General features: G+C 47.4%; 8 protein-coding genes across 8 annotated transcripts; 4 read left to right on the plus strand and 4 right to left on the minus strand.

Annotated features, from left to right (window-relative positions):
• Nucleotides 1-5,546: 5,546 nt before the first annotated feature.
• Nucleotides 5,547-7,202, plus strand: AWJ20_1880 (uncharacterized protein; the record flags this gene model as incomplete). The annotated part of the gene is made up of 1 exon (XM_018878793.1): nucleotides 5,547-7,202. One exon carries the CDS (start codon nucleotides 5,547-5,549, stop codon nucleotides 7,200-7,202), a length of 1,656 nt encoding a protein of 551 aa, XP_018736060.1.
• Nucleotides 7,203-7,253: 51 nt separating this feature from the next.
• Nucleotides 7,254-9,554, minus strand: MLH1 (mismatch repair ATPase MLH1; the record flags this gene model as incomplete). Its single annotated transcript, XM_018878794.1, has 1 exon — nucleotides 7,254-9,554. One exon carries the CDS (start codon nucleotides 9,552-9,554, stop codon nucleotides 7,254-7,256), a length of 2,301 nt encoding a protein of 766 aa, XP_018736061.1.
• Nucleotides 9,555-9,899: 345 nt separating this feature from the next.
• On the plus strand, nucleotides 9,900-10,904 carry NSE4 (Nse4p; the record flags this gene model as incomplete). Its single annotated transcript, XM_018878795.1, has 1 exon — nucleotides 9,900-10,904. One exon carries the CDS (start codon nucleotides 9,900-9,902, stop codon nucleotides 10,902-10,904), a length of 1,005 nt encoding a protein of 334 aa, XP_018736062.1.
• Nucleotides 10,905-11,351: 447 nt separating this feature from the next.
• On the minus strand, nucleotides 11,352-12,623 carry QRI7 (Qri7p; the record flags this gene model as incomplete). The annotated part of the gene is made up of 1 exon (XM_018878796.1): nucleotides 11,352-12,623. One exon carries the CDS (start codon nucleotides 12,621-12,623, stop codon nucleotides 11,352-11,354), a length of 1,272 nt encoding a protein of 423 aa, XP_018736063.1.
• A 995-nt stretch (nucleotides 12,624-13,618) lies between these two features.
• ALD2 (aldehyde dehydrogenase (NAD(+)) ALD2) lies at nucleotides 13,619-15,118 on the plus strand (the record flags this gene model as incomplete). Its single annotated transcript, XM_018878797.1, has 1 exon — nucleotides 13,619-15,118. One exon carries the CDS (start codon nucleotides 13,619-13,621, stop codon nucleotides 15,116-15,118), a length of 1,500 nt encoding a protein of 499 aa, XP_018736064.1.
• Nucleotides 15,119-16,178: 1,060 nt separating this feature from the next.
• On the plus strand, nucleotides 16,179-16,997 carry ISA1 (Isa1p; the record flags this gene model as incomplete). Its single annotated transcript, XM_018878798.1, has 1 exon — nucleotides 16,179-16,997. One exon carries the CDS (start codon nucleotides 16,179-16,181, stop codon nucleotides 16,995-16,997), a length of 819 nt encoding a protein of 272 aa, XP_018736065.1.
• A 160-nt stretch (nucleotides 16,998-17,157) lies between these two features.
• Nucleotides 17,158-20,301, minus strand: CDC4 (SCF ubiquitin ligase complex subunit CDC4; the record flags this gene model as incomplete). The annotated part of the gene is made up of 1 exon (XM_018878799.1): nucleotides 17,158-20,301. One exon carries the CDS (start codon nucleotides 20,299-20,301, stop codon nucleotides 17,158-17,160), a length of 3,144 nt encoding a protein of 1,047 aa, XP_018736066.1.
• Nucleotides 20,302-23,010: 2,709 nt separating this feature from the next.
• Nucleotides 23,011-23,688, minus strand: AWJ20_1887 (uncharacterized protein; the record flags this gene model as incomplete). Its single annotated transcript, XM_018878800.1, has 1 exon — nucleotides 23,011-23,688. The coding sequence occupies one exon, from the start codon at nucleotides 23,686-23,688 to the stop codon at nucleotides 23,011-23,013; it is 678 nt and encodes a 225-aa protein (XP_018736067.1).
• Nucleotides 23,689-25,314: the final 1,626 nt, after the last annotated feature.

A 25,314-nucleotide genomic window follows, 5' to 3' on the forward strand; every position in this document is an offset into this window, starting at 1 on the left:
ATCGCCATGGTCTGGCTATTTCCGATGGCCACACGTTAGTTTCTACATCCACTGGCGAGGTGCCTAAAGTAGTTTAGATTGTAGATTGTTATCTGAAACAGGACCCACGGACGAGGCCATCCTGGGCTATGAATAGCAGAACATCTGATTGGACGATAACTGAGCCACCATCAGGTGGATGGAAATCTGGCCCTTTGAATGATATAGAAAATATCGATAAGATTTGACGACCGGAGATCCAGAACCATGAACATAAACTGGCTGGTTATCAGGCTTCGAACCCTGCATGAACTGTGCAGCAAACGAGGTCCAGCAGCATCATCGCGAATATGAAATTTACAACATCACACAGAAAAACAATGGCCCATGAAAAACAACACGTTATAGAACTCGTAACACAGGGGGCTACTTACAGTAGTCCAGGGCCAAAACATGGGCTGCCAATAACAAAATTATGGGCAGCGAGAAACTAAAGAACCTTTGTCAAGCTTCTATTGCATTTGGCCAGTGCCGTATGCTATGCCCATACAGGAATCTCCTGCTGCCCAACTTGGCAAGAACTAATTGAGCTGGCGATCAATTTATCCTACCGGAAGAATGATGAGGGTCATTTTTGTTTTCTCACGTAAGCTGGCTCGGCGGCGGTAGGATGAAAGGCACGGACCGGAGATGTCTCCGATGTATGGAGCATGCTGCTTTGCTTGTATCTCCGGAGAAGTTTGTCTGGATGTACAGTGCGAGTGGGGGTAATGTAGGAGAAAAACATTGGGAAGATGTGGTAGCGGGGTGCAATTGTTACATTGGAATTATATACTTTAATCGAGTGTGGATATCGAACAGCATGAACGACAGCACGAACGATAGGTAGCAGCAACATCAGCAGCGTCAGCAGCAGCAGCAGCAGCAGCACAACAGCAGTAGTAACCAACAGTAGCTAACAGTAGCAAAATGCAGGGTCGGTGCAAGCCACGGGCGAAACGACAGCTCTACGAGAGCGATGGTGCATCAGAGCATCCGACGATATATCAGCAAGATCCAAGCAGGGCTTAGCAGGTAATCTGAAGAGCCTGGACCGTCGAAATGGCCCTGCTTACTTACCCCTGAATTGGATTAGCTGAGTGGCAGGGGGGAGTCTAGTCTCAGTCAGCAGCTAAGCAGGTGGTGGGGGAGCTGCAAGTGCACGGACATAATCATGCATCAATGACATGGTTAGCCACATTGGGCCTGGCTAAGCTTCGTTGCCAGAAACGGTATGGAGTCTATCAAGGAGATCATTCGTGGAGATCAATGATGGAGAGTGAGGTACCAGATGTACTTTCTGTCTCGATTATGCACGGTCTTGGGGTACATGGGAGGTTGATGAGATAACTTGTTGACAAAACTATATATAGAGATGAGGTATCCGACAGCAAACCGGATTTAAAAAGAGAAGCAAGTCAGTGAGATACAAATTATCATAACACAAGATTAGTGGTTTGAATTTGTAAGTATAAGTGGTGAAATGGCGGTATCTGTGCTATGAAATTATTTGGTAGTTGTTTTCGCTTCGTTATTGTTATTGGCCGAGGGACTACTAGTAAAGGGCTTTTGAGTTTTTTAATACCCGTTTTAAAATGCCTTTTTTTGTTACTGGAATACACTTTGTGTTCATTGTATCAGACGGTGTATCACACGGTTTATTGATTTGCTTGGTTGTCTATTGACATTGCTGCCAAGATCTAGAGAGCTACAGAGCTAGACAACGCGAACCAGTTGTGGAATCTGGCATTTCAACGGCTATACCCCATGTCTCAAAACACGAATACCATCCATCGAATAAAACGCTAGACATGCTCGGAAAAATTTACCCTACAAACCCCATGTCTCGGTTGGCCATGCCCGTTCACGCTCACTATCTTTCTACAGATATGCTCGTACTTGCAGGTCAGACTCTCGTTTAGCCAAGATATATCGCATATGCACAGCCTCGATTAACACTCACTATACCTTACTGGTTAAGTGAGAGACAGACAATGTCGATGTTAGGGTAGTTATTGTACCAGTCCTACCACAGACGAGTGTCAGCAGTATCTCTAATTCGACTGATCCTGATCCAGAGGTGTTAGTGTACCCTACCCCAGATGAGGTAGTTGATGGACTAGTGCGATGACGAGGGGTAAACGGACTGGATAAATTGGATCGTTGGGCTGTTGGACAGTTGGACAGGCTGGGTTGGGGGATGGGGGCTATACTTTCGCAGTGCAGTTATGCAAGGAGAAACCGGAGAAAAAGATCCGGGGAAGAGAGCAAGCGACTTGGCAAGTGGATCGATTATTGAGATCACGAATTCCAGTATCTCCGTCGCAAGCAGCTGTCAATGATTCACTCTGAATGCCGTTTCTACTACCGTCTGCTTCTGATGCTCACTGACACTGCACAACAACCCACAATAAGAGTTTACACAGAGCTTAGACAGTTACACAGCTGAGAGTGGGGGGGTGGGGAGTGGGCAAGGGCCAGGATGGGGGCAGAAAAACCAAGTCCAAGGGGGAAGCCGATAAAGACCAGTGAACTGTGTACTAAAGAGGATTGGTAACTTGGCAATGGATTAAGACTGGTCGGGCCAGGGATGTGATGCGGGGGGAACGCTTTTAGTTCTTGGCAATGGGGTATCGGAAGTGAGTCGAGTATGTCTTTCATTGATTGATTGATTTACTGATTGACTGACTCTGCCCTGTGTACTATGTACTCTCTGAACTGACATGGCGCCTGTCCTGCAACTCATCCCGAACATTATGTGCAAGATCGATGTAAATGAAGGATCACATGCATTTTATGTTCCGCCTGCCTGATGTCTCCTGTCTGCTGTCTCGGTTACCCGAACTCATCCAGTACGCAACTTCGGCTTTTTTTTTTGTATTCAGTCCTTATCAGTCTGCCCCTCTTTCTTGACTGAGGAGGGTCTGGATGTAATCAAGCTCCCAAGCACTAGTACTAGTGAAACACTGCTACCGACAACGGCTATTACCGCTTTTGTCAACAGTCCTCAGCTCTCGCTAGACCCCGGACTAGCCACTATTCAGTTAGCTCGCAAGAGTTCAAGCGGGCAAGCAGTGACCGGAAGTTCGGTAGATTGTTAGCACCAGCTCCTGCATCCAGCAATATTACATCTGGTATCGACATCTAGTATCGACATCTGGCATCGACATCTGATATCGGCATCTAGTATAGAACAACTGCTATTATCAAGTTCTAGTATAAACCATCTTACCGAGCTCCAATACCCAACGTTAATATCAAGCATCTATCGAGCATACGACGACTACTCAAACCCACTACTGCTTGGTTAATCATACCCGTCTAAAGACACATGCCAGGCTCATCTGCCAATCTAAGCGCATTTCGTTTATATGCAGAACAACCCCGACTATTCGAAACGGCGTTGGTCAAAAGGCCTATTCCGTGCATACCTCGCAAAACCACTATGCACCAGGGTGCAGGGACCAGCAGCATACCCACACCAAATCGATAATCTGCTCACGTCACTGTACCGAGTTGAATGCACACGGTCGGGAGTTGTTGACTAGAACTGGTAAAATAGGTGCCCGCATTTCCGCGCCATTATCAACATCTAGCAAGCGCCTCAATGCGTTTGGGCTTGTTGGGCGATTGCTGCCAGCCGCAGTCGATGCCGGTGACGGAGATGAGATAAGACCTGAGCCACACACACTACATACCTGCTGATGAAGAATATGGGCACTATGGGGATACAGAGAGGGGCACACACTTAAAGGAGATCAAAAAAATTAATCGGGACATACATGGGTTTGGGACCTGTTAAAACAGGGGACGGACGAGACGACTATTTATTTTCTTTTTATCCTTTTTTTATCTCAGTTATTTTTTTTGTTTTTCCTGGAGTATTTTATTTTTCTGATCTTCCTTTCTGGAGATATATGAAGCCGTGACAAGTACCACCCCACTCCAGCTTTTTCATACTATTTTTCTGTCTTTTGTCCCTTTTTGACCCTTTAACTTTTGTTCGACTTTTAATTTATTATTTATTCTTTTTTTCTTTTCAAAAACCCTTTGTAAAGAAAGCGTGTTTCTGGGTGTTTTATTTCATCCATTTGTGCCGTGTGTCTCTCTTTATTACCGTTTGTCCATATTTTCAGGGTGAGTATTAATTACTATTATCCCAGTGTAGCATCAGTATTGGCCAGTGTCAGTGTCAGCAGCAGTCTCAGTATTAGCATCAATTCCGGTGTCAAATTCAGTCTTTCTTCAGAGTCAGTGTTGGTTTCATTCAGTCTTGCCTCAGTCTGTTGCATATTCTGCTGCCATTCTGCTTTGGTCTCAGAGTGAGGGCCTGATTCAAGCCAGCATGGATCCCGCAGTTGCAACTTCTTTTTTTCGCGACTTGACACTTTCCACTTGACTCGCTATAATCCTCACTGACAACTGAAGTTGGTTTTGGGTTCATCGTCTTGTTGAGCATGCGACTCTGCTTCCGCATCATCAACCGTCCTGCTGGTATGCATCAGGCATGGTGCTTTAATGAGTGCTTGGTTTGAGAAGTGTAGCGAGTCGTATCTGGCCCTGTGCTATAGGTTGCAAGTTTGACTGAATCTGGTGATCATATTTTGTTTATTGGTCGAAAATTGAGCTCGATACCTGATACCAGATCAACATTGTTTTTTGAGGTGTGCAACTTAGTAGTTCTTATAATGGTAAATGGCGGATAGAAAGTGCCAGTAAGGTTCCGAAAGTACATTAGCGAAAAATACGCCTCGACCGATTAGAAAGGTGAGGCCCACAGATACCCTGAGAGCCAGGTCGGTTGGTCTGTGACACCCAAGTTCCGTGAGCCGAAAGCTGCCAGACGGGACGATCCCGACACAGTCTCATTTAACCTAAAAAACCAGAGCCGGCCCACTGACGAGCGGTCGACATTTACACAACCAGTCCACGTAACTAATGAGCACGGGGTGCCGCCAGATGCTGCTATTACTGCCAGCAAAGTTTAGAGTTTGGTAATAAACTAACATTGTTTCAGACCATTAAGGAGAGTGTGTTTTAGGTATCCCAAGAGACAGAGGTAGATTTGACACTCCTCCCACAGGCCCACTTCGAACCCACCAATCCGAGCGCGACTCACAACAACAGGCAAGCAACGTCAACCTGCTATCATGGCGGCCGAGAAAAACAAGTCGCTCTCGTCGAACCCGACCGAGGCGGCCAGGAAACGGAGGAAACACAAAAAGAGCCATTTGGGTGAGTATTTCTGAAGGGGGACACTGTGCCTCCGGTGGCTGGGGCGCTGCCCCAGACCTCGTTGTGCTCGCTTCGCGAGCTTTGCGGGGACCGTCGACGTAACGACTCGAGCGAAGCGAGAGGAGCCACGGGGTCTGGGGCAGCGCCCCAGCCGCCGGAGGCACCGACCACCAACCAGAATCATCCGCTAACAGAGACCAGGATGTGCCAATTGTAAACAGAGAAGAGTCAAGTGCGACGAGAAACTGCCTCAGTGCAGTCAGTGTATCAAGTACAAGGTCGAGTGCTCGTATATGAAGATGACGATGCAGGAGATTGCCGACCGTAAGAGGATCCAGGAGATGGCTGCTCAGGTCGAGGCTGAGAGTATGCATCGCCGACCGGTGTTGGTAGTCACTCCGCCGTTGTCGACGTCACCTCCTACGAGTAATGACCGTACTAGCGGGAGCAACAGCAGCACCGCTGGATCAGAGTCCAGTCGCTCGTCTGGTCTGGAGCTCGCCAATACGCCGGTGATTCCTCCTCCACGAGGAGGCTCGATTACACCTCCTGCCAGTGTGTCGGGTGCGTTGGATAAAGAACAGCTTGTTCAACAGGGGTTCGATTCCGATGCTTTACGAACTGTATACTGTGAATGGCTGTCTTGGTTGTTTATGTTGGCTGCCGACAGCGATATTCTGTATGATGCTATGATGGCTTTTTCGTACGGATTCATGGCTATCAAGACTGGTCTTCACAGCCATCAAATCAACTCGGATATCCACCGTGACAAGGCATTGTCTGCTTTGCAACAGGAAATTGCTAAAGACCACATTGAGAATACCGATACTGTACTGGCCACTGCGCTAATATTGTCATGGGACGTGTTTCTCCAGCAAGAGGATATCCAGGCTTGTGTCACCCTGTCAAAGGGTGTAGCTGCTGTTCTGGAAAAGGTCGAAATCACTAATAGTCAGACTGGTATGGCCATTTGTATGCGAGACGCTATTATGCAGGGAATTAAGTCAATTAAGATGCCGTCTTATAATGGCGAGTTCTTGCCCGAATTTTTGGCCCATTTAGACGGTGTGCGTGATTTCATTAGTAGTGGTGTGTCTTTGGGAGTCTGTTCATCGACTTTGTTGGACGAACACCAGGTATTGGCTGGTATTGTTGCCGATACAATTGAGTTCCTCGACACACATACAAGACAGACTGACCAGTCGGGAACTGCATACTATCCACCTCAGCTGTTGTTCAAGATGCTCAGAAGATGGCTCAGAATGTTCCCTAGTGCTGCTCTGTGTAGAAGTCTATCGGGTCAACGCACGACAGAGGAAATTGTTTTGTATCTTTATTACCATGCGTTTACTCGTGTTCTCGATGCTCTGTTCCCTGAAGTTCGTTATATTTTCCAATTTGGTTTTATTGGTCCCATTGACTTGGTCGGCTATGAGAGTATTGTGATTTCTAACCAACCTGGTTTTACCACGTCTAGCCATACACCACTTCACTCTCATTACAACAACAATGGCCACAGTATGTTTGTACAACCTTCATCGCTATTACAAACGCCTCCTTCTCCACTAGCGATCTCCTCCTACCACGATTTGACTGCCTATCCTCTCAAGGTTTTGACATTCTTTAAAGATCGACTACTCAAGCTTAACGATCTGTTGGTAGCTAGTTCGCCTTTGGAGAAAGAAAACTATGAGCAGCTTTTGGAGACTCAAGTCACTTCGTTTGACACTACCAACATCTCACACGAGCACTTCCCGTGCTTGCTTTCCAATAATGGCAAGTACGATGACTTCAATTTCACATTTGATCCCTTCTCGCCCATTATCACGCCGCCTTCTGAACCGCTGGAGAACGATATCGCCATGTTGAGCAACCACAAGAAACAAGAGTTCTTCCAAGCGTACTTCACTGACCGAATGGAAATTCTACAGAGTATCTCTATTTATTAAATTACAGACAAGGCGCGAGTCAGCAAGTCTTACAAATCAATCTCTATTTATTCAACATCTTTCAAAAATCTTGTACAAACCTGGCAAATTGGCGATTTCAACAGTGTCTTTTGCCAGGCTACGAGGCGCTATAAGGCGCTTCTGTATAGAGGGGAACAAGATGATTTCTACGTTTTCACGAACATTTTGACGAGCTGCTGCTAGTGCTCCGCTGTCGGTCTCGTCTTCTTGTTCATTCGTTTTCTTTTGCTTTTCGGTATTCGCTGTGCTTATGGGCTCTGGTGTGTAAAACAACGCCAGTTGGGTGAGAATATCCCTGAAACATTCAATCTCTATCTCCCAGTTAATTGCTGTGCCAAGCTGATACATGAGTCCTGGGAGTTTATTTAATGGTGGCATATAATTTCTTAGTAATAATGGAATAGTTTTAATAAATAGGTCGTTCGAATTAGATGCCGTTGGTGGCGTGAAGGTTAGGTTGAAGTATTCTTTGACCATCTCTGCATTGTCTGCTAGCATTTCAATTGTTTCATCTACAAAGTTGTCAGTAATCTTCTCACCATCGTTTCTCTTGACGTTAACTGCAGCTTGCAGCAATTGCCTCACTGATATTCCCTCTTCAGTTTCTCCGTCGAGCTCTATGGCTCCAAAATTGGCGAATTCGCTGAGTCCAATCTGATAGAAGAGCTCTTTACATACAGCTCCGTAGTCTACCAACAGCAACTTGACATCATATTGCAAAGCAGCTAGACGTTTGTTGTAGTCGACAATTCCAACGAATGTGTGGTTTGAAAATACGTCGGTCAGGCCTTTGTGTGCATTCAATTTCACCTCTTCTCGCAATTGCTTGATTGATCGGAGTGTCGTGGGTAAAAAAGCTCGTCGGGGAGTAGGGGACTTAACGCCTCCGACTGCTGGACTCTTCTCGAATCCGTTGCTCGAGTTTTGCTCAAAAGTGGCGTCTTCGTTCGTTTTTTGGGATTCTCCAGACGACGGTGGTAATGCTGGACTATCTGGAGATAATTCTGAGAGCGATTCGGACGGCAGCTCAAACTCTGATTCTAATGGTATTGATGTTCGAGGTGCTTTGGATGGTGTCGATTGCTGGGTTTTTGTCGAGAATAGTGATGATATTTTTGGCTGTTTTGGGTCGGTTCGAACCAGGTTATATTCGTATACTCGTTTGGCTGAACCACTGCTACCACCACTGCTACCCACTCGAGTGATAACAGGTGTACTATTGACACCAGGAATAATAGTTTGCGTCTCAAAAGACCGGCTCACATCTACATCTGCTAGCGCTTTCTGTACTTGTGAGCACACGAAATCGATAATCTCCTCCTCAAATAGAAAATGCACTTCTCGCTTTGTAGGATGTACATTAACATCTACGTTTTGAGGGTCTATTTTCAATGACAGGTAGCTAAAATAATGACCTCCACGTGGAAGAAACCCTGAATACAGTTGACTCAATGCTCGTCTCAATGCATCGAATGTCACTAGTCGGTTATTGACAAACACAACTGGTGAGATTGATTTTTTAGATGAGTAGTTTGCATTGGTTATAAAGCCAGATATCTTCCTCAGGCCAATCTTCTTACCTTCTTCTACTGACTCACTGGATACACCATTGTCACGGTCCTTCGCATTAAACTTGATCTCTAATAATTCGTTTGCAACATTGGGACCAAAAACGGTTCGGATTCGGTCTATATGTGTAGCTTCCTTGCGTACTGTATATGTCGGATGAGGGTCACCCTGTCTCTTACACGATATACCGACTCCCTGGCAGTGGACTATGTATCTTCCAACTACGTCCAAAATTTTGGTATACTCTTCAGAGGGACTTCTAAATGCACGTTTTCTGGAGGGAACATTAAAAAACAGATCTTCTACTGTAATCTGAGTCCCCACTTTTCCTGCTTGGGGCTTTGGTTTTGAACCTCTAGGGACTATTGCGCCATCTAAATACTGGGCTTTCCAAGCGACTTGTTCGTCTTTGGTTCTAGTCGTGACTGTGACATGTGCTATGTGAGAAATACTGGCCAGAGCTTCTCCTCGAAACCCGTAACTTTCTATAGAAGTCAAATCATCAAAAGTCTTAATTTTAGACGTCGTGAATCGTTCACAGAGAATAGGCAAGTCATCCTTGACAATGCCACACCCATCATCTGTTATCTGAAGCAACTTGAGTCCACCATCCTTAACAGCTATATCTATAGATGTGCTTCCAGCATCAACCGAATTCTCAAACAACTCTTTAAGCGCATTTGAAGGCCCAACAATGATTTCTCCTGCTGCTATTCTGTTGACGACACTGGCCTCGAGTTTCTGAATCCTCCTGTCAGCCATCTCACTAGTCAGTTGTCGAAATGTTTACTTCGTTCAGTCCGCTAGCTGATCACAATGAATGCAGTGCGGCGTCGATCGATGTTTGATATCTGAAAATTCGCAAAAGATATCCTCCACACTTGTATGTTGACTCAGAGACTCTTGTCTGGTGTCTTATAATACCTTCTGTATTGAGGTTTATTTCAATACTAAGAGTAATAGTGATTTTAACGAGATTGAATCGGCCATATTCCATCTGAAATGTGCGCCACGAACCCTGCGGCAGCTGTCTGCAATGTTTTATGAGATAGCGCGTCACGCGAGAATTCGTGTTTGTTTCGCAGCTACACAGACTTTGGCGAGATCATGACAGTTCCAACAAATGGTGATATTGCCGAAGAAAGCTTGGCTGGCCGAAGCTATACACAGCTTTACGGTACGCTGGAAGCCAAGGCAGATGATCTGGTGAAACCAGGAACAGAGATATCGCCGCTGGCTCTAGTGATAGATTCTAATCAACGTCTTCTGGAGAGATCAGGAAGTACTGAGCAGATGTATGAACATTCCAGAGTTCACGTTACTAGCACAGGATTACTTCGTCAGAGAGCTACAAATTCGACTTTCGATACCACAAAAGAGTTTAATTTGGATCAGTATTTGAGTGCACTTCAGGAAATAGTCAATCCACAGCGAAACTCTAGTACCAATGGCACAGATGTAGGCGGCACTGTCAACGGATATGATCCTGATTCGATTACTAATGTAAGCGAATTAGGCGTTTTTGTGTATAAAAAGATGTACCGCGTGCCAACTATCGGTTTCTTGTATGGGCCATTAAATGTCGACAAAAAACCCATTAAGAGAAGAGAGAGGATTAAATTAAACGTTGGTACAGCTTCTGCACCAGCTGATGTCAAAGATACATACCAAGGAGAAGAAGATGCTGAACAGGGAAATCTGATTAAATTTATCTTTGATTTGCTTGTTGAACTGGAAGAAGAACAAGAGCCCGAGGATGACGGATCAATAGCACCTATATCACTGTTGGAATTTATCCTCAATCCATTCAGTTTTTCCGAAACAGTAGAAAATCTATTTTTTGTAAGTTTCCTCATTAAAATAGGAAAAGTTTCACTCGACCATAATGATGGTATTCCTGTTATTGCGGTAGTTAAAGATAATGAGCCCACACAGCGTGATACTGCTGCCAAAAACAACCCGTCAGCGAAATCTGGTCAGAATGCCACCCGAACTCAACTGATTATTGATCTGGATATGGAAACATGGAAAGAATTATGCGATATCTACGACGATGTTGAAGAACCAGCAATACCATCGCGAGGAAACTCGGATACAAATAAAAACCGGTAGAATGACTCTACGGACCATGGATGGTCCAGGAGTTAACAATCATAATGAGAGCATGAACATATTAATGTGAGAAACACGAAACTAATACCACAGCATATTTAACTATGGCAATAACTAATAGTACATAATGAACTTGCCAGTAATGACCAAACTTTTGAATTCAAATGCAATGATATTTTATATACAATAAGACCAGTGGAGAATATAGTAACAGTAGCCACTTTGTTGAGTCCGGCAGACTGTTGGATTGAGTGTCTAGTTTCTACTTTTCTGGCTTGACAGGACTTTGGTGTGAAACCAGGTAGTAGTAAGCTGGCTTGATCAGCTTTTGGAGATACACCTCAAGAACACTTGAGACACACTATTATGGCAACTCTACATTTTCGCAAATTGGTTTTGTGAGAACCATTATTCCCAGTATACCAAAATACCATGGTGATGATGAGTCTACGCACTCGCAGTGAACTCATCTAGAGGCCACTTCGGTATAGGCAATTCGTCCAGCTCCGTAGGACGGTACAAGCCACTTTCATGGAGCTCGATTCCAGCCCATCCTATCATGAGAGCATTATCTGTGCACCACTTTGGGTCCGGGTAGTGAAACTTCAGGTTATATGATCCGAGTTGCGAAGAGAGCATTTCACGAAGAAGCTTGTTCGAAGCCACTCCTCCAGAGCACACAAAGTCGATAGGCGCCGACGTAGACGTGTTGGTTGCAGGGTCCATGTCATGGGTATCTTGCATTTGTTGAATGGCTAGCCTGACTTTACTCGCTAGATGATTGAATATAGCAGTCTGAGCGCGATGCCCGATTTCCCGACGTTGACTCACGGAGAGTGATGCAAGAGTGGTGTCAGGCCCGTAAATACGATCACGAGAACGACCCATAACTGATATAAAAGATGCAAATGAAAATGCGACCATATCTTTACGACCACATCTATTTTGAAGAGGATTGGGGAATGCAAATTCGGCAGGAACGCAATGAGGATCATGACTTTCATCACGTTCGTTAATAAATAATTCTAGTTCTTTACCCAACATCTGGCCACTAAGACCTATTTCACGGGCGCATTTATCTAGTGAGTTTCCAATGGCGACATCCATAGTATTGGCAAGGATTTCATGCTCGAACAAACTTTTACACAGTACCAGCATCGTATGTCCGCCACTAGTGAGTAGACATAGAAAAGGGAATTTAGGTTCTTGTCCATTTGTGAAAAATCTCGGGGTTAGCAAATGACCCAGCATATGGTGCACACCGATCAATGGAACGTTCCAGGCAATAGAGAGACCCTTGGCAAGATTAAACCCACTAGAAAGCGACGAGAACATTCCCGGGCCCTTTGTTGCACATACCAGATCCACTTTTGACAGGCCATTACGTTCCAACACTTGTGATACCAACGGTGCGATGCTGGACAAGTGGTGAGCTACTGCATCGATTGGAATGATACCGCCAGCCTTTGCAGTATCCAGTGATCTAGTTACATGGTCCACAATAACAGGAGCACCCGAGTCTTCTCTCCGATCAATTAAACAGACCGCCGAATCGTCACACGACGATTCTATTGCAAGTACCATATACTTTCGCGACGTCACCACCCCCTGAGCTGCCTTTACATCCAGTTGCTTCCTCAAACCCAAACCATATGAAACTTTCGAACCCCATGAGCACCTCGGGCCACTCCAGCCCAATCCCAGACCCAATCTCAACATAAGGCCCAAAGGATTTATATATGAAAATTAACACTTAGATCTGAGATCTGATCTGACATTATTTGATCTCCTATCTTATCTCATGCATGAAATATTTCACTTGACGAGGCTGATATCGTGACAGGGACGATCGCATCGTCAGGGTCCAGATGCCTCCGGCGGCTGGGGCGCTGCCCCAGACCCCCGTTGTGCTCGCTGCGCGAGCGGCGTCGGGCGTCTGGCAATTGAGTACCCGGTGTCGAAACTGCTTTTAAATTTTTGTGTTTGGTTTTTTTCATGGTCTCCTCGACCCATTTTTCAACACCGGTTCCGCGGACAATTTCGAGCCTGACTCGATCCAGTGAGTGAAATCACGGCAAAGCGAGCTCTGCTTCCGAACCCCACAACCCCCCAGCCGCTAACGAAGCGAGCACAACAGGGTCTGGGGCAGCGCCTCAGCCGCCGGAGGCAAAAACCCACAGCCGCCAATTAACCCGCTCACACTCAACCCGCCAGTGCCTACCCTGTCCAGATGACTGCCCCTTCCCAGCAACTGCAGATGCGCTCCCGGCGCTGATTTCTCAGGAAGGCACGTTTGGGCCGCTGCAGCGGGGTCTCTGCTGGTAGCAGGAGGACCATCGATAACGCATCTGCCTTCCCGAACTGGTTTGGCAAACCAGGCAGCGGGGCGGCTAAACTGATAAGCGTCAGCGAGCCCGGCGACCCCACAGAATCCAGTGAGTATTTATAAGAGTCCAGATCAGCTAGCTCGGAGAACTAAGAAAAAACTATCTTCAAATTTAACAGACTACTAAAAGACACACAAAAAGTAAGTGGTTAGAATTGAAATTGGCGGTTGGATGTGATTGATTGCCTGGTAATTTGAATTGGACTAAAGAATCAGATCAATCAGATCAAGCAGACATGGTGCTTTATTATAGCTTCAAACCTTCGTTTGGTTTTAAATCTAAGTCGATGAGAATTGTTGTGCAAAGCACAAATACTAACTATTATAGATGGTTCTTCCTGTATCCACAAAAATCACCCTTGGTGATGTCACTTACGAGCAGCCTACTGGTTTGTTCATCAATAACCAATTTGTTGCTGCCAAGAACGGCAAGACTTTGGCTACTGTGAATCCTGCTACTGAAAAGGTCATTACTGAAGTGCATGCTGCTGACAAAGACGATGTCGATATTGCTGTCGCTGCTGCCAGAAAGGCTTACAAGACCGTTTGGAAGAAGACTCCTGGTGCCGAGAGATCCAAGCTACTTCACAAGTTGGCTGATTTGATGGAAGAACACCGTGCTACTCTTACTGCCATTGAAGCTGCTGATTCTGGTAAGCCTAGAAACAACAATGCCACTTATGATGTGGATGAGTGTATCAATGTTTTCAACTATTACGGTGGTTGGGCTGATAAGATCCAAGGAAAGACCATTATGGAGTCGGACGACAAGTTTGCATTCACCAGACACCAACCGTTCGGTGTTTGTGGTCAGATCATTCCTTGGAACTATCCTTTGGCCATGGCTGCCTGGAAAATCGGACCTGCTATTGCCACTGGTAATGTCATTGTCTTGAAGACTGCTGAGCAGACTCCTTTGTCAATGCTTTACTTCGGTAACCTTGTTGTCAAGGCCGGATTCCCTCCTGGTGTCATTAACATTATTTCCGGTTACGGTAAGGATGCCGGTGCCCCATTGGCTTCTCACATGGATGTCGACAAGATCGCATTCACTGGTTCTACCGCCACTGGTAAGCTTATTATGCAAATGGCTGCTGCCTCTAACTTGAAGGCCGTCACTTTAGAGTGTGGTGGTAAGTCACCCATGCTTGTTTTCGACGATGCCGATTTCGAGCAGGCTGTCAAGTGGGCCGTTTTCGGTATCATGTACAACCAAGGTCAAGTGTGCTGTGCTACTTCTCGTCTCTATGTTCAAGACACTATTTATGACAAGTTTGTCAAGGCCATTAAGGCTGAAGTCGAAGCTTCAACCAAGATGGGAGACCCATTCAACGACGAGGTTGGCCACGGTCCTCAAGTGACTGACGTCCAACAAAAGAGAGTTCTCAGCTACATTGATGCCGGCAAGAAGGAAGGTGCTACTCTCGTCACTGGTGGCGAGGCTGGCTCTTCTGGCAACGGTTTCTACATCAAGCCTACTGTTTTCGCTGATGTCAAGCCTGAGATGACTATTGTCAGAGAGGAGATCTTCGGTCCTGTCGTTGTTGTTGGCAAGTTCTCCACTGAGGAGGAGGCTCTTGAGTTGGCCAATGACACTATCTACGGTCTTGGTGCTGCTATCTTCACACAAAACATCACCCGTGCTCACAAGCTTGCCAACGAGATCGATGCTGGTACCGTCTGGATTAACTCTACCAACGATTCGGATATCCGTATCCCCTTCGGTGGTTTCAAAATGAGTGGAATTGGCTCTGAACTCGGTGAGTACGGTCTCAAGACCTACACACAAGTCAAGTCGGTCCAAATCAACCTTGGCAGCAGACTATAAATTATGTATGACCCTCAATGAATGATTTGTTTAGTTAATTAAAATATCTGATTGTTTTTTTCTAATGACAGTCTAACTACAGCTCACTATGAACCTGGTCAGCCAAAGTCTTAGCATCTCCTGCGAAGCAGGAGCCACGGGGTCTGGGGCAGAGCCCCAGCTGCCGGAGGCAGTCTCCGGTTGTTGTGAAATTTCCTGTTCAGTCTTTATCGACTATCTCCACGAAAGAGGTTAGGGTGTTTCAACGAGCCCGAGCCGGCTCCGAACTGCGTGGTGGAGTGACTGGCCAATTGGGTATTTTGTAACAGAAAGCACTAGAACCGTTTCAGTGGAGTCGTTATTGGCCTATTATTTCGTTTTTCGAGGGATCAGGCGATAAAGTCTGGTGGGTTCGTCATGGATGGGTAGGAAGACTGGCTGCTGTGTACTGTAGGGAAACGCTGACACCGGTCGGGGGCCGGATTAATTATCTGGCCAATAGGAGTGTTTGTAATTAGTCGCTGCTGACCTTGACGGTGGTGGAGTTGGGAGTTTTACGGAGAGATTCGAGGGCTGTTTAGGGGATCAAACCCGTACCCACGAAAAGTCAGGTGGGAAGTATGGAGCAATAGACGCAAATTTAGTATTTGAGCGACGGTTTATTGGTAATATTTCTAAGCCCCAACCCCGTTGAGATAACTTCCGGTGTAAATCTAACATCTGGTCAGACAACTTGATACAACAACAGATAAGAACAGATAACATCAGTGAAATACCGGTTTGTGGCTAATATTCACATCAATAGAAGGGTTCAGATTGTTATCGGTAATCTCAGGTATAGAGAAGTTTTGAGTAAAACCATATATCCGAGTTTGGACAGTGGTTATAGTTTCAGAGTCAATTGACAGATTATCAGGCCAATTGTATTAGTTGGGTTCTCATTTTATTAAGTTTATTTATTAGACGATATTGTCTGTGTTGTGATAGTGGTCAGGTAATATTTTCCATATCAGGTATCACAAGCATTAGATTTTGTGACAAACAGATCAATCAGTTCATTACCTATCACATTTGAGTCGCAATGTTAATCAAGGATCAGATTCCCACCCTTATTAGAACCTCTGCTAAGAGATATCTACAGACGGTGCCAGTAACGCCGGTGTCGAAGATCTCGCCATCGGTGTTTGGATCTCTCCCATCTTCTTCAGCATCGGCTTCTGCTAACCAGGGTCAGCAAACAGCTAATTCCGGCAAGACATGGGCCAGTCACAGCTTTGGTGAAGCCACCAGTAAGAGCTTACTACGAGCTGCTAAACCTTTCTCAAAAGCATCAAAGCCATTTGCAAGACCCGTACAACCACAGGCCCCAGTCAGCCGACCGGCAGCCCCAGCTGTGAATGCTACAGCCAGCACTGCCTCTACTTCAACGAATTCAACGACATCCACTACAGCATCTACTATTATTCCAAACACTAAAAACACCACCGATTTGAGTACTCATATTCCCGTTTCCACCACCAACACCACTGCATCTACAAGTCCAGCTGTCAAGCCAAGAAGAAAGCTAAGACCCAGAAAGGCTGCTATTAAGCTAACGGCGTCAGCTGTAGAACATCTCAATGCATTACTAGACTCGCCCGATCCTAAGCTGATTAGAATTGGCGTTCGTAATAGAGGATGTTCGGGTCTTACATACCACTTGGAATATGTATCAGAGCCAGGCAAGTTTGACGAGGAAATCATTCAAGACGGTGTTAAAGTGTTGATCGATTCCAAGGCTCTATTTAGTATTATTGGATCGGAAATGGACTGGGTCGACGATAAACTGGCGAGCAGATTTGTCTTCCACAATCCTAATTCCAAGGGCGAGTGTGGATGCGGAGAATCTTTCATGGTCTAAGAACCACCAAATTTATGACGAACACTTAGTATGCATTATATATATTAATACACAAGAAATAAATAAAAAAAAGTAGAAACATAAACCAGGACCGTCGGATATGGTATGTATTTAGACGGAAGAAAACTGATTATAGCTCGTCCGGCGAAACGTCGGACCCTCAGAGACGAACCTTAGCCTCGGTCGGGTCGTAGTCAAAATCGAGGACTTCAATGTACGTCTCTTCGTTTCGTTTAACAGCAACGACACATCTGCGGTCATCAAAACAGACTTGCCAGATTCCAGACAAATCAGTCAACAGGTCTCTAACCAAGTTGCCGCTATGAGTATCCCATAATTTGAGTGTTTTCTCTGAGCCTGAAACAACCTTGTTCTCGTCATGCTGGAAACAGGTAATAGCGCCCTGGTGACCTTGAAGCTTGTGCATAAGTCTACCATCTTCAGGGTCCCAGATTCGAAGTGTCGAGTCAGCAGCTGCTGAGACAAGTGTAGTTCTGTTCAAATCAAGAAGACCAACGAGCGAGGTATGTCCTTCCAAAGTGTATAACAGAGAACCAGTCTCAAGACACCACACTTTTACGAACCAATCCATACTACCAGAGATACATCTATTACGTTTATGATCCATGACAGCAGAATATACTCGCTGGACATGTCCCGTAAGCTCCCAGCGACACTCGCCAGTGGCAACATTCCACACTCGTACAGTTGTGTCGTAGGATCCTGAAACCACAGTATCTCCATAGCCAGAAATGGCTCGCACAGAATTGCTATGACCACGAAGAGCACGAACGAAATATGGATCGCTAACATGTACAGCATCCATTGCTGGTGGTGTAACAAGATACTCTTCGTCATCAACAGTGGGCAATCTCCACATTCTCAACGTGGCATCTCTGGATCCAGTCACAATCATTGGCACCTCAGGGATGTGGGTAACTTGGCCCGTCACCTTGTCTGTATAAGGAATAGGATCAATAACATCCAAACAACGCACTGTAGATGTATGACCGTAAAATACATGGGTACATTTACCCTTTTCAATATCCCACACTCTTACTGTACGGTCGGTAGCACCAGAAATAAGAGTGCGCTTGTTGATATATTTCAAGGCCCACACACCTCCATCATGACCAGTAAATTGTCGAATCAGTTGACCCGTCTTGGTATCATAGACATTGATAGTATTGTCGTCGGAACCAGTGATAATTCTTTCATCATCAAACTGCAGACAAGTGACTACGTCGTGACCGTGGCCGCGAACCTGTAGGTGCTTGGGTCGTGAATTTGGGTTCAACCAGTTTCTGTTGATTAGGAATTTGCGGCGGTAAATAGCTTTGTAAATGTTAATAGGTGGACATGAAGATGAATCTGACGATGCTGATGAAGATGCTGATGATGTTGAGGACGATAATGAAAATGAAGCTGATGGCTGTTTGGAAGGACCGCATGCATTAGTATGGGGGTCGTGCACATGACTAGTATCGTGACAGCGGTTACGAGCACGAGCAGGCACTTGATACAACCCGTTTGTCGAAAGAGAAGGCATAATAGATGTCGATGAAGATGATACAGACGAGGTACGAGTGCGTGTTCCCTTCCAAGATACATAATCCCAACCTTCTTCAACAGCTTCTTGATAATCGCGAGCACTCAAAGCAAAATTGTCTTTTTCCAAAAGATTTTTCCAGACCCATTCCGAAGAATCTACGATATGTCTCCATTTACGCGAGACTTGAGCGGCACGACAGAGACTCTTATGATCCAGATATGACAAGATATTATATGACAGTTCGATGGGTAATAACGACAGGAAATCGCATCGCAATGACGGTATGATAATGTTGGACATCATTGACAGCGACGTCCGGTCGGATTTTTTCAGCAGGTTAAATAAAACATAACGTCTCAGCTGGGCTGGTAAGTCATCAAAATCATTGACAAGTCTAGAAATTGAGGATATCGTATCCTTATTGACGCTATGAACGGTACGAGGAGACCTAACCGCTAGTGACTTGTCAGATTCTGACAGCATCTCCAGGTCGTCCTTATCTTGTACTTCAGACTCATTCTGCTCAAACATTTGCTGTCTAGTTTGATCGACAACAACGTCTTGATCCATGCTATTATGACTTCCAATGGGCGACGCTGATGGCGAAGGCAGCGACATATGGGGTGACCCATGCATTTCTCTCACGACAATAACCTCGTCTTCAGGAGCAGGACTTGGGCTGCTAATAGCATTAGACTCTGGCATATCAGATGCCCTGTCTACTCCCAAAAGATTAATGACCTCTACTTCCTGTATGTCCTGATCAGTGGTCGTGCACACTGGTGAATCGTGATCATCTAATGCCGCACTATCAAGTCTGTATCTTTTCGTTAACGGTGGAGCAGTGCCACTACCAGGAGTAATAGTGCCATATGTTGAGTCAGTTACTGGGATATAATGCTTTTTAGGACCGTGTGTACCACTCGTCACGGTATTGGTTGAACTGGATGTGGGGTTTTTCATTATACTATTAGCATCCTCTTCCTGGAAAACCGTCTCGACGCCATTATGAAGAAATCGGAACGACCGTAAAAAGGAAGGAGTTGGCTCGCTAGCCAGTGGATAATCGCGATGGGAATATGTCTGGGATGGAAGTTTGGTCAAAGTTTTTACAGTCAGGATGTCAATATCGTCTTCATCCCTCGAAACTCCACCAACTCTTCCATCACCTCTATTTGATCTGGTTACAATCTTGAGACCGCTGCTGGTTGACACATTACTAACGGTAATATCGCTCTCGTCATTATCGATAGTCATCTCATCAACAACGTCAGCAGAGGGACTGGCAGGCGTCACAGGTGTGATTTCACGTCCATTAGCCCATATCCTTCTAGCAGCAGTACTAGGATTCGATCCGGTCGACACTTGTCTCTTAATAGTCTCTCTTGCGCGCTGGATCTTTAATGTATTTCTCTTTTTCTTGGCTGTCAACAGCGAATCGAGAAATGGATTAGCTCTAGTTTCAGAATTTGCTTCAGCAGACACGTCTTGAGAGTTGCTGTCGTTAAATGGCGAATCGACGTTGGCATCTGATTTCAGTTCAGGGTTTGTAATCGGTTCACCATCAACCTCCTTATCCATCGACGAGCTTGAACTTTCTAAATTCGTAGTAGTTTCTGGAGTATTTTCTGAACCCGTGCGTCTATTAAACAATAAAGCTGACACAAGCTCGTAGTTTAACCTTGTACTACTATCATCAACACCTGCCGACGTGCTTTCAGCACCAGGCACATCTACTGGCCCGTCCTCCATATTTTAAATTTCGGGTTGCGCGATCTAAACCACCGATATCACAGTAACTTCTAGAATGAATGTATCGCAAATGCACTGAAATTATATGTATCAGAGTCCTTCTCTGATCACCTTTTGTATACTCAGAGGCATGAACCAAGTACGATGTCTCGCCTGCTACCAAGTTAGTACTAATCAAACACCTCCCCAGACTCGATACCAGCCAGCCATAAAGCAGACCGACAGTCATCACCTGTCATGTCATGTCCACAACAGCTACAGGTACTATTTCAAACCCAGTATTTCCAGCAACTAAAGCAACTCCATTATCTACTCTTCTATTACGACATCACCTCTCTGCTCCCCTTCTGCCATCCATAATACCAGCCGTGATATAAACAGAACCCATCAACAACACTCCACAACCTCACACACCAGTTACCACCGATAAACACATCCAACCTGACAAATCGGATACTGAACCACCTCAACTTCTCACTTTTTACTACTTACACCTCTCGTTCCTATGCGTGTGTGCGTATGTACTTGACTGTCTGATAACGAAAGTTGCAACAGACGAGGTACTTTTCCAGATCAATAAATAAACTTTACTAATTTCCCTGTTTTCACTAAACCAAACAATACTTGGTGAAGTCTTAGCAAAAAAACAGTCTTTTTATCCAAACAGACTGGCTGTTGAGAGATTCTTAGATAGATCAACAACAAAGCTCTCACTCTCTCAGTGACTCCCTATCTCTGGTAAATACCAAACAATAGACACAACCAACTGAAACACCTAACAAACCTCTCTTCGCTCTGACCCTGAGTCAAACTTCTTCACGTTCAGTCGAACAACAGGTTCACAAGACGAAAACGTACAATAACAAACAACTGTAGTTTATGTTGGTCGATGTAGTCAAGGTACGGATTAGGTGAAAATCGGGTTTACGCTCTACTGCTTTAAACTCCAACCCCAATATGCAAGTGCGACCTAAACTTCAGCGTGTGTTTGGCGTATGTACAGTATGTATCTGCTGCCCGTCGTCGGGAGTCCCTTAACCAGGAGTCTCACTCTCCTCCGCACCCACACCCCCTCCTGTCTCGCTCCGTCTGCTGCTGCCTGCCGGTCCGTAGCCCCGCGGGCCCCTCTCTTACTAACCAAACAGCCGTTCTGCAATTCTAACGTTTTCAGTCCGCCCAAAACATGATAAACCCGAACCGACTCTCATTCCGTAGATCTCCTGCTACTTCTGCATGCCAGCCGTAAAACAAACACAAACACTAACGGGGACTCTGCCTCCGGCGGCTGGGGCTCCGCCCCAGACCCCGCGGCTCCTCTCGCTTCGCTCGAGTCGGGCGAGGGGGTCCCTGGTAGGGTGGGGAAACTGGCAGGGTTGTTTTCTTTGGGGAGTGGAACTCGGGCCGCGAGTCGGTCGGGCGTTTGTCGGTGTGGGGCCTGATACACGCATGTGGCTGGCGGATACAGGGCACACGCAGGGTCCAAACAGACGCAGGGTCCCAGGCTCCCACGCTCCCCAAACTCTCACCATCCGACCACCCAGCAATGCCAGGGACCCCTCTCTCCCGACTCGAGCGCAGCGAGAGGAGCAGCGGGGTCTGGGGCGGAGCCCCAGCCGCCGGAGGCACACCTCCACCTACAGGCTGATACACGGATACCCGTGCCGGATACAGTGGTGGAGGAGAGGAGATGGCATCGGATCATGGGATATGGCGACCGCCGTAAAGGTACCAGGTGATCTGGATCAGACAGGTGTGGTTGTTCGGTTTTGTTTGAACAGGGTGGAAGATTTGGAGAATTCAGGTATCAATGCTTGCGAGAATCGGTCGTCACACGAGTGTGCTCGGCAGAAAGGCTGTAGTAGAGGCCCGTAGTTGTCAGAGGAGCCGTCTGGTGATGAGGGCTCCTCCGTCAGTAGTCCGGTACTACTCCGGTAGTGAAAGTACAAGTACCGGTGGTCAGGAAGATGAGCTGCCAATAGCCAAGTACCACGAGCTGGCAGACCATACTATGGAAGTGCTGCTAGAAGGATATGAGACTCTGGCGGAAGAGGTGCCTGAAATCGACTGTGATCTGGCTGTAAGTACATCCTACCCCAGAACATGAAATAATTGACGATAGTGAACATATGGTTCTGGGTCTGGTTCCATGAACAAAACTATATGAGATAGACGACAAAAGTGCCACGAGACAAACGTACTAACAACAATTAAGCAAGGAGTGTTCACACTGACCCTGCCGCCAATAGGCACCTACGTTATCAACAAACAGCCACCAAACAAACAGATCTGGCTATCCAGCCCGATCTCGGGACCCAAACGCTACGACTGGGTCTCCGGCAAATGGGTATACCTCCGAGACGAATCCACACTCGGCGGACTCCTCCGCGAAGAGACCAAAACCGTCACCGACGCCAAAGGCACCTCGCAACTCAACATCGACGAGATTGACTAGCCCGTCCCCGTCACCAGCATCTCACCCTTGTACATAGTAATTTCAATTCCCTGAATGATTTGGGGGGCACATATGCCTCCGGCGGCTGGGGCTCCGCCCCAGACCCCGCTGCTCCTCTCGCTACGCTCGAGTCGTTCCGTCTACGGTCCTAGCAACCTCTTGCGAAGCAAGAGCTACGGGGTCTGGGGCGGAGCCCCAGCCGCCGGAGGCAGACCCCTGTGTGTGTGAAGAGTAAATGCGTTTATGAGTTACATGGATCACCAGCCACCGCCGTCGTCGCCGCCAAAGTCCTGGTTGTCGTAGTCGTTATTGTCGTAGTTGTTGTTGTCGTAGTCGTTGTTGCCGTAGTCGTTCTGGCTGTCATCGTAGTAGTTGTTCTCGACGACCGTGTTCTGGTCGTGGTCTAGAGCCTCGCCTAATAGCACACCGCCGAGAAGACCAGCTCCGGCACCGAGGGCCATGCCGCCCATACCGCCCATACCGCCCATTCGGCTGGATTTCTGAGGTTGCTGTTGAACGTAGACGGGCTGGGGTTGTGGCTGAGATGGTGGGTACCCGCCATAACCGCCAGGAGGAGGGCCCTGAGAGTAACCTCCAGGACCAGGGCCATAATGACCAGGACCCGGGCCGTAACCAGGACCACCGCCGTATGGAGCACCTGGGCCACCTGGACCAGGTCCGTACGCCCTTGAACCAGGAGCAGGACCCTGATTATAAGGAGGAGGGCCGCCAGAACCACCTGGGGGAGGAGGTGCCGGGCTGCCTGGAGGCTTTTCCCACTGCGACTTTCCAGTCGCTAAATTGACATAATAAAATCTACAAAATGTTAATAACCACCCCCTAAATCTCCTGCGAAGCAGGAGCCACGGGGTCTGGGGCGGAGCCCCAGCCGCCGGAGGCACAACCCCCCAATCCATCGAAGAAGAACACAACATACGTCTTGTAGTTAGGGTCGAACTTGGCGAGCCAGCCTGTCAAAAACGTTAGTACAAGTGCCAATGCAGCCAATCCGGCACTTTTCACATCGAAACAGCCGAACCTTGAACCAATTGCAGGTGGCACTGAAGTCCAGAGAATCAGAGGACATACCTTGAGGAACAGGAGGAGGAGGGGGGCCTGGAGGAGCAGACATGATCCTATTGATTCGGCTGATTGACAGGAGATTTGGTAGAGGAGGTCGAGATCCAAAAGACGAAATGCAATAGCGTCACCAAAAAAAAACGACGGAACCAAGCCTGCGAAAACGGTTCTTCTGAGATGTATGGCGGCAACTGATGACAAAAGCCTAAACTGAGTTACTTATTGGCGTGCTTCACATGCGAGAGCGGCCGTCTGTATCTCCTGCTCCCTCTCTCCCACTCTACAGATTTAGCAGCCCGTCCGCAGCAGCACCAGCACCAGCACCAGCAGCCCATGCTCCCGGCGCCGTGGCTCCGCTCGCTGGCTGGTTGGCTTGGCTCCCGCCGGCTGGTCGCTGCTGCTGCTGCCCCCCCCCCCCCCCCCCCCTGGCCCTAAAGGCGGCCGGCCACAATCTCCCTGCCTCATCGGCTCTCGGCTTCAGCTGCGATTGGGGGCTGCCGGTGGGGGTTGCTGCTGCAGACGCACCACCGTCCGGGTTGAATTGGGCCAGCACGGGAGAGGGTGGGAGGTCTGCCTCCGGCGGCTGGGGCTCTGCCCCAGACCCCGTGGCTCCTCTCGCTTCGCTCGAGTCGTTAGCTTCAACGGTCCCAGTCCCCCTGAGGAACAGGAGCTACGGGGTCAGGGGCAGAGCCCCAGCCGCCGGAGCTAGCTCACGAGGCAGTGCTCCTGCCCACCTGCAGGTCGCTCTCTTACCCCCCAAAATCCGTGGCTTCGTCCGATGTCGGCTTCAGCTTCCAGTGCTGGGGCGGGTGAGGGATGAGGGGAGGGGTCGTTGATTGCCTGTGTCAGACTACGAGATTAAACTGTAAAACTGTAATTACTCCTCGAGATTAGGTCCTGACCTCGACCTGTCTCACTTCTCACGAGCCAATTGGCCCACAGTCAAAATCGCTTTCTTACAAATCACTCACACTCGGCTCTTAGGTTTCATTTGCATTACAGAAAATAGTGCAGCTCACACGGAAATGAATCTTCGTTTCACCTGCATCCCGGCGACCCTGCATCCGATTTACGTTGCAGGACCCTGCGTCTGTCAGTTGTGTCTTCTGCGATCGACAGGGGTCACAGGGTGCGGGTGCTGCCTCCGGCGGCTGGGGCGCTGCCCCAGATCCCGTGGCTCCTCTCGCTGTGCCCGAGTCGTTAACGGCGACGGTCCTAGCAAACTCCTGCGAAGCAGGAACCACGGGGTCTGGGGCAGCGCCCCAGCCGCCGGAGGCGTGTCCCCCAGGGTTTTTCCGCGATCGTCGGGGGTTTGTACCTCCGGCGGCTGGGGCTCTGCCCCAGACCCCGTGGCTCCTCTCGCTTCGCTCGAGTCGTCAGTGTCGACGGTCCCAGCCATCTCCTGCGAAGCAGGAGCTACAGGGTCTGGGGCAGAGCCCCAGCCGCCGGAGGCAAGTCCTGACCCCTGTAAGAAATGCAAA

Source organism: Sugiyamaella lignohabitans, chromosome A, assembly GCF_001640025.1.
Source record: "Sugiyamaella lignohabitans strain CBS 10342 chromosome A, complete sequence".
Lineage (NCBI taxonomy): Eukaryota > Fungi > Ascomycota > Dipodascomycetes > Dipodascales > Trichomonascaceae > Sugiyamaella > Sugiyamaella lignohabitans.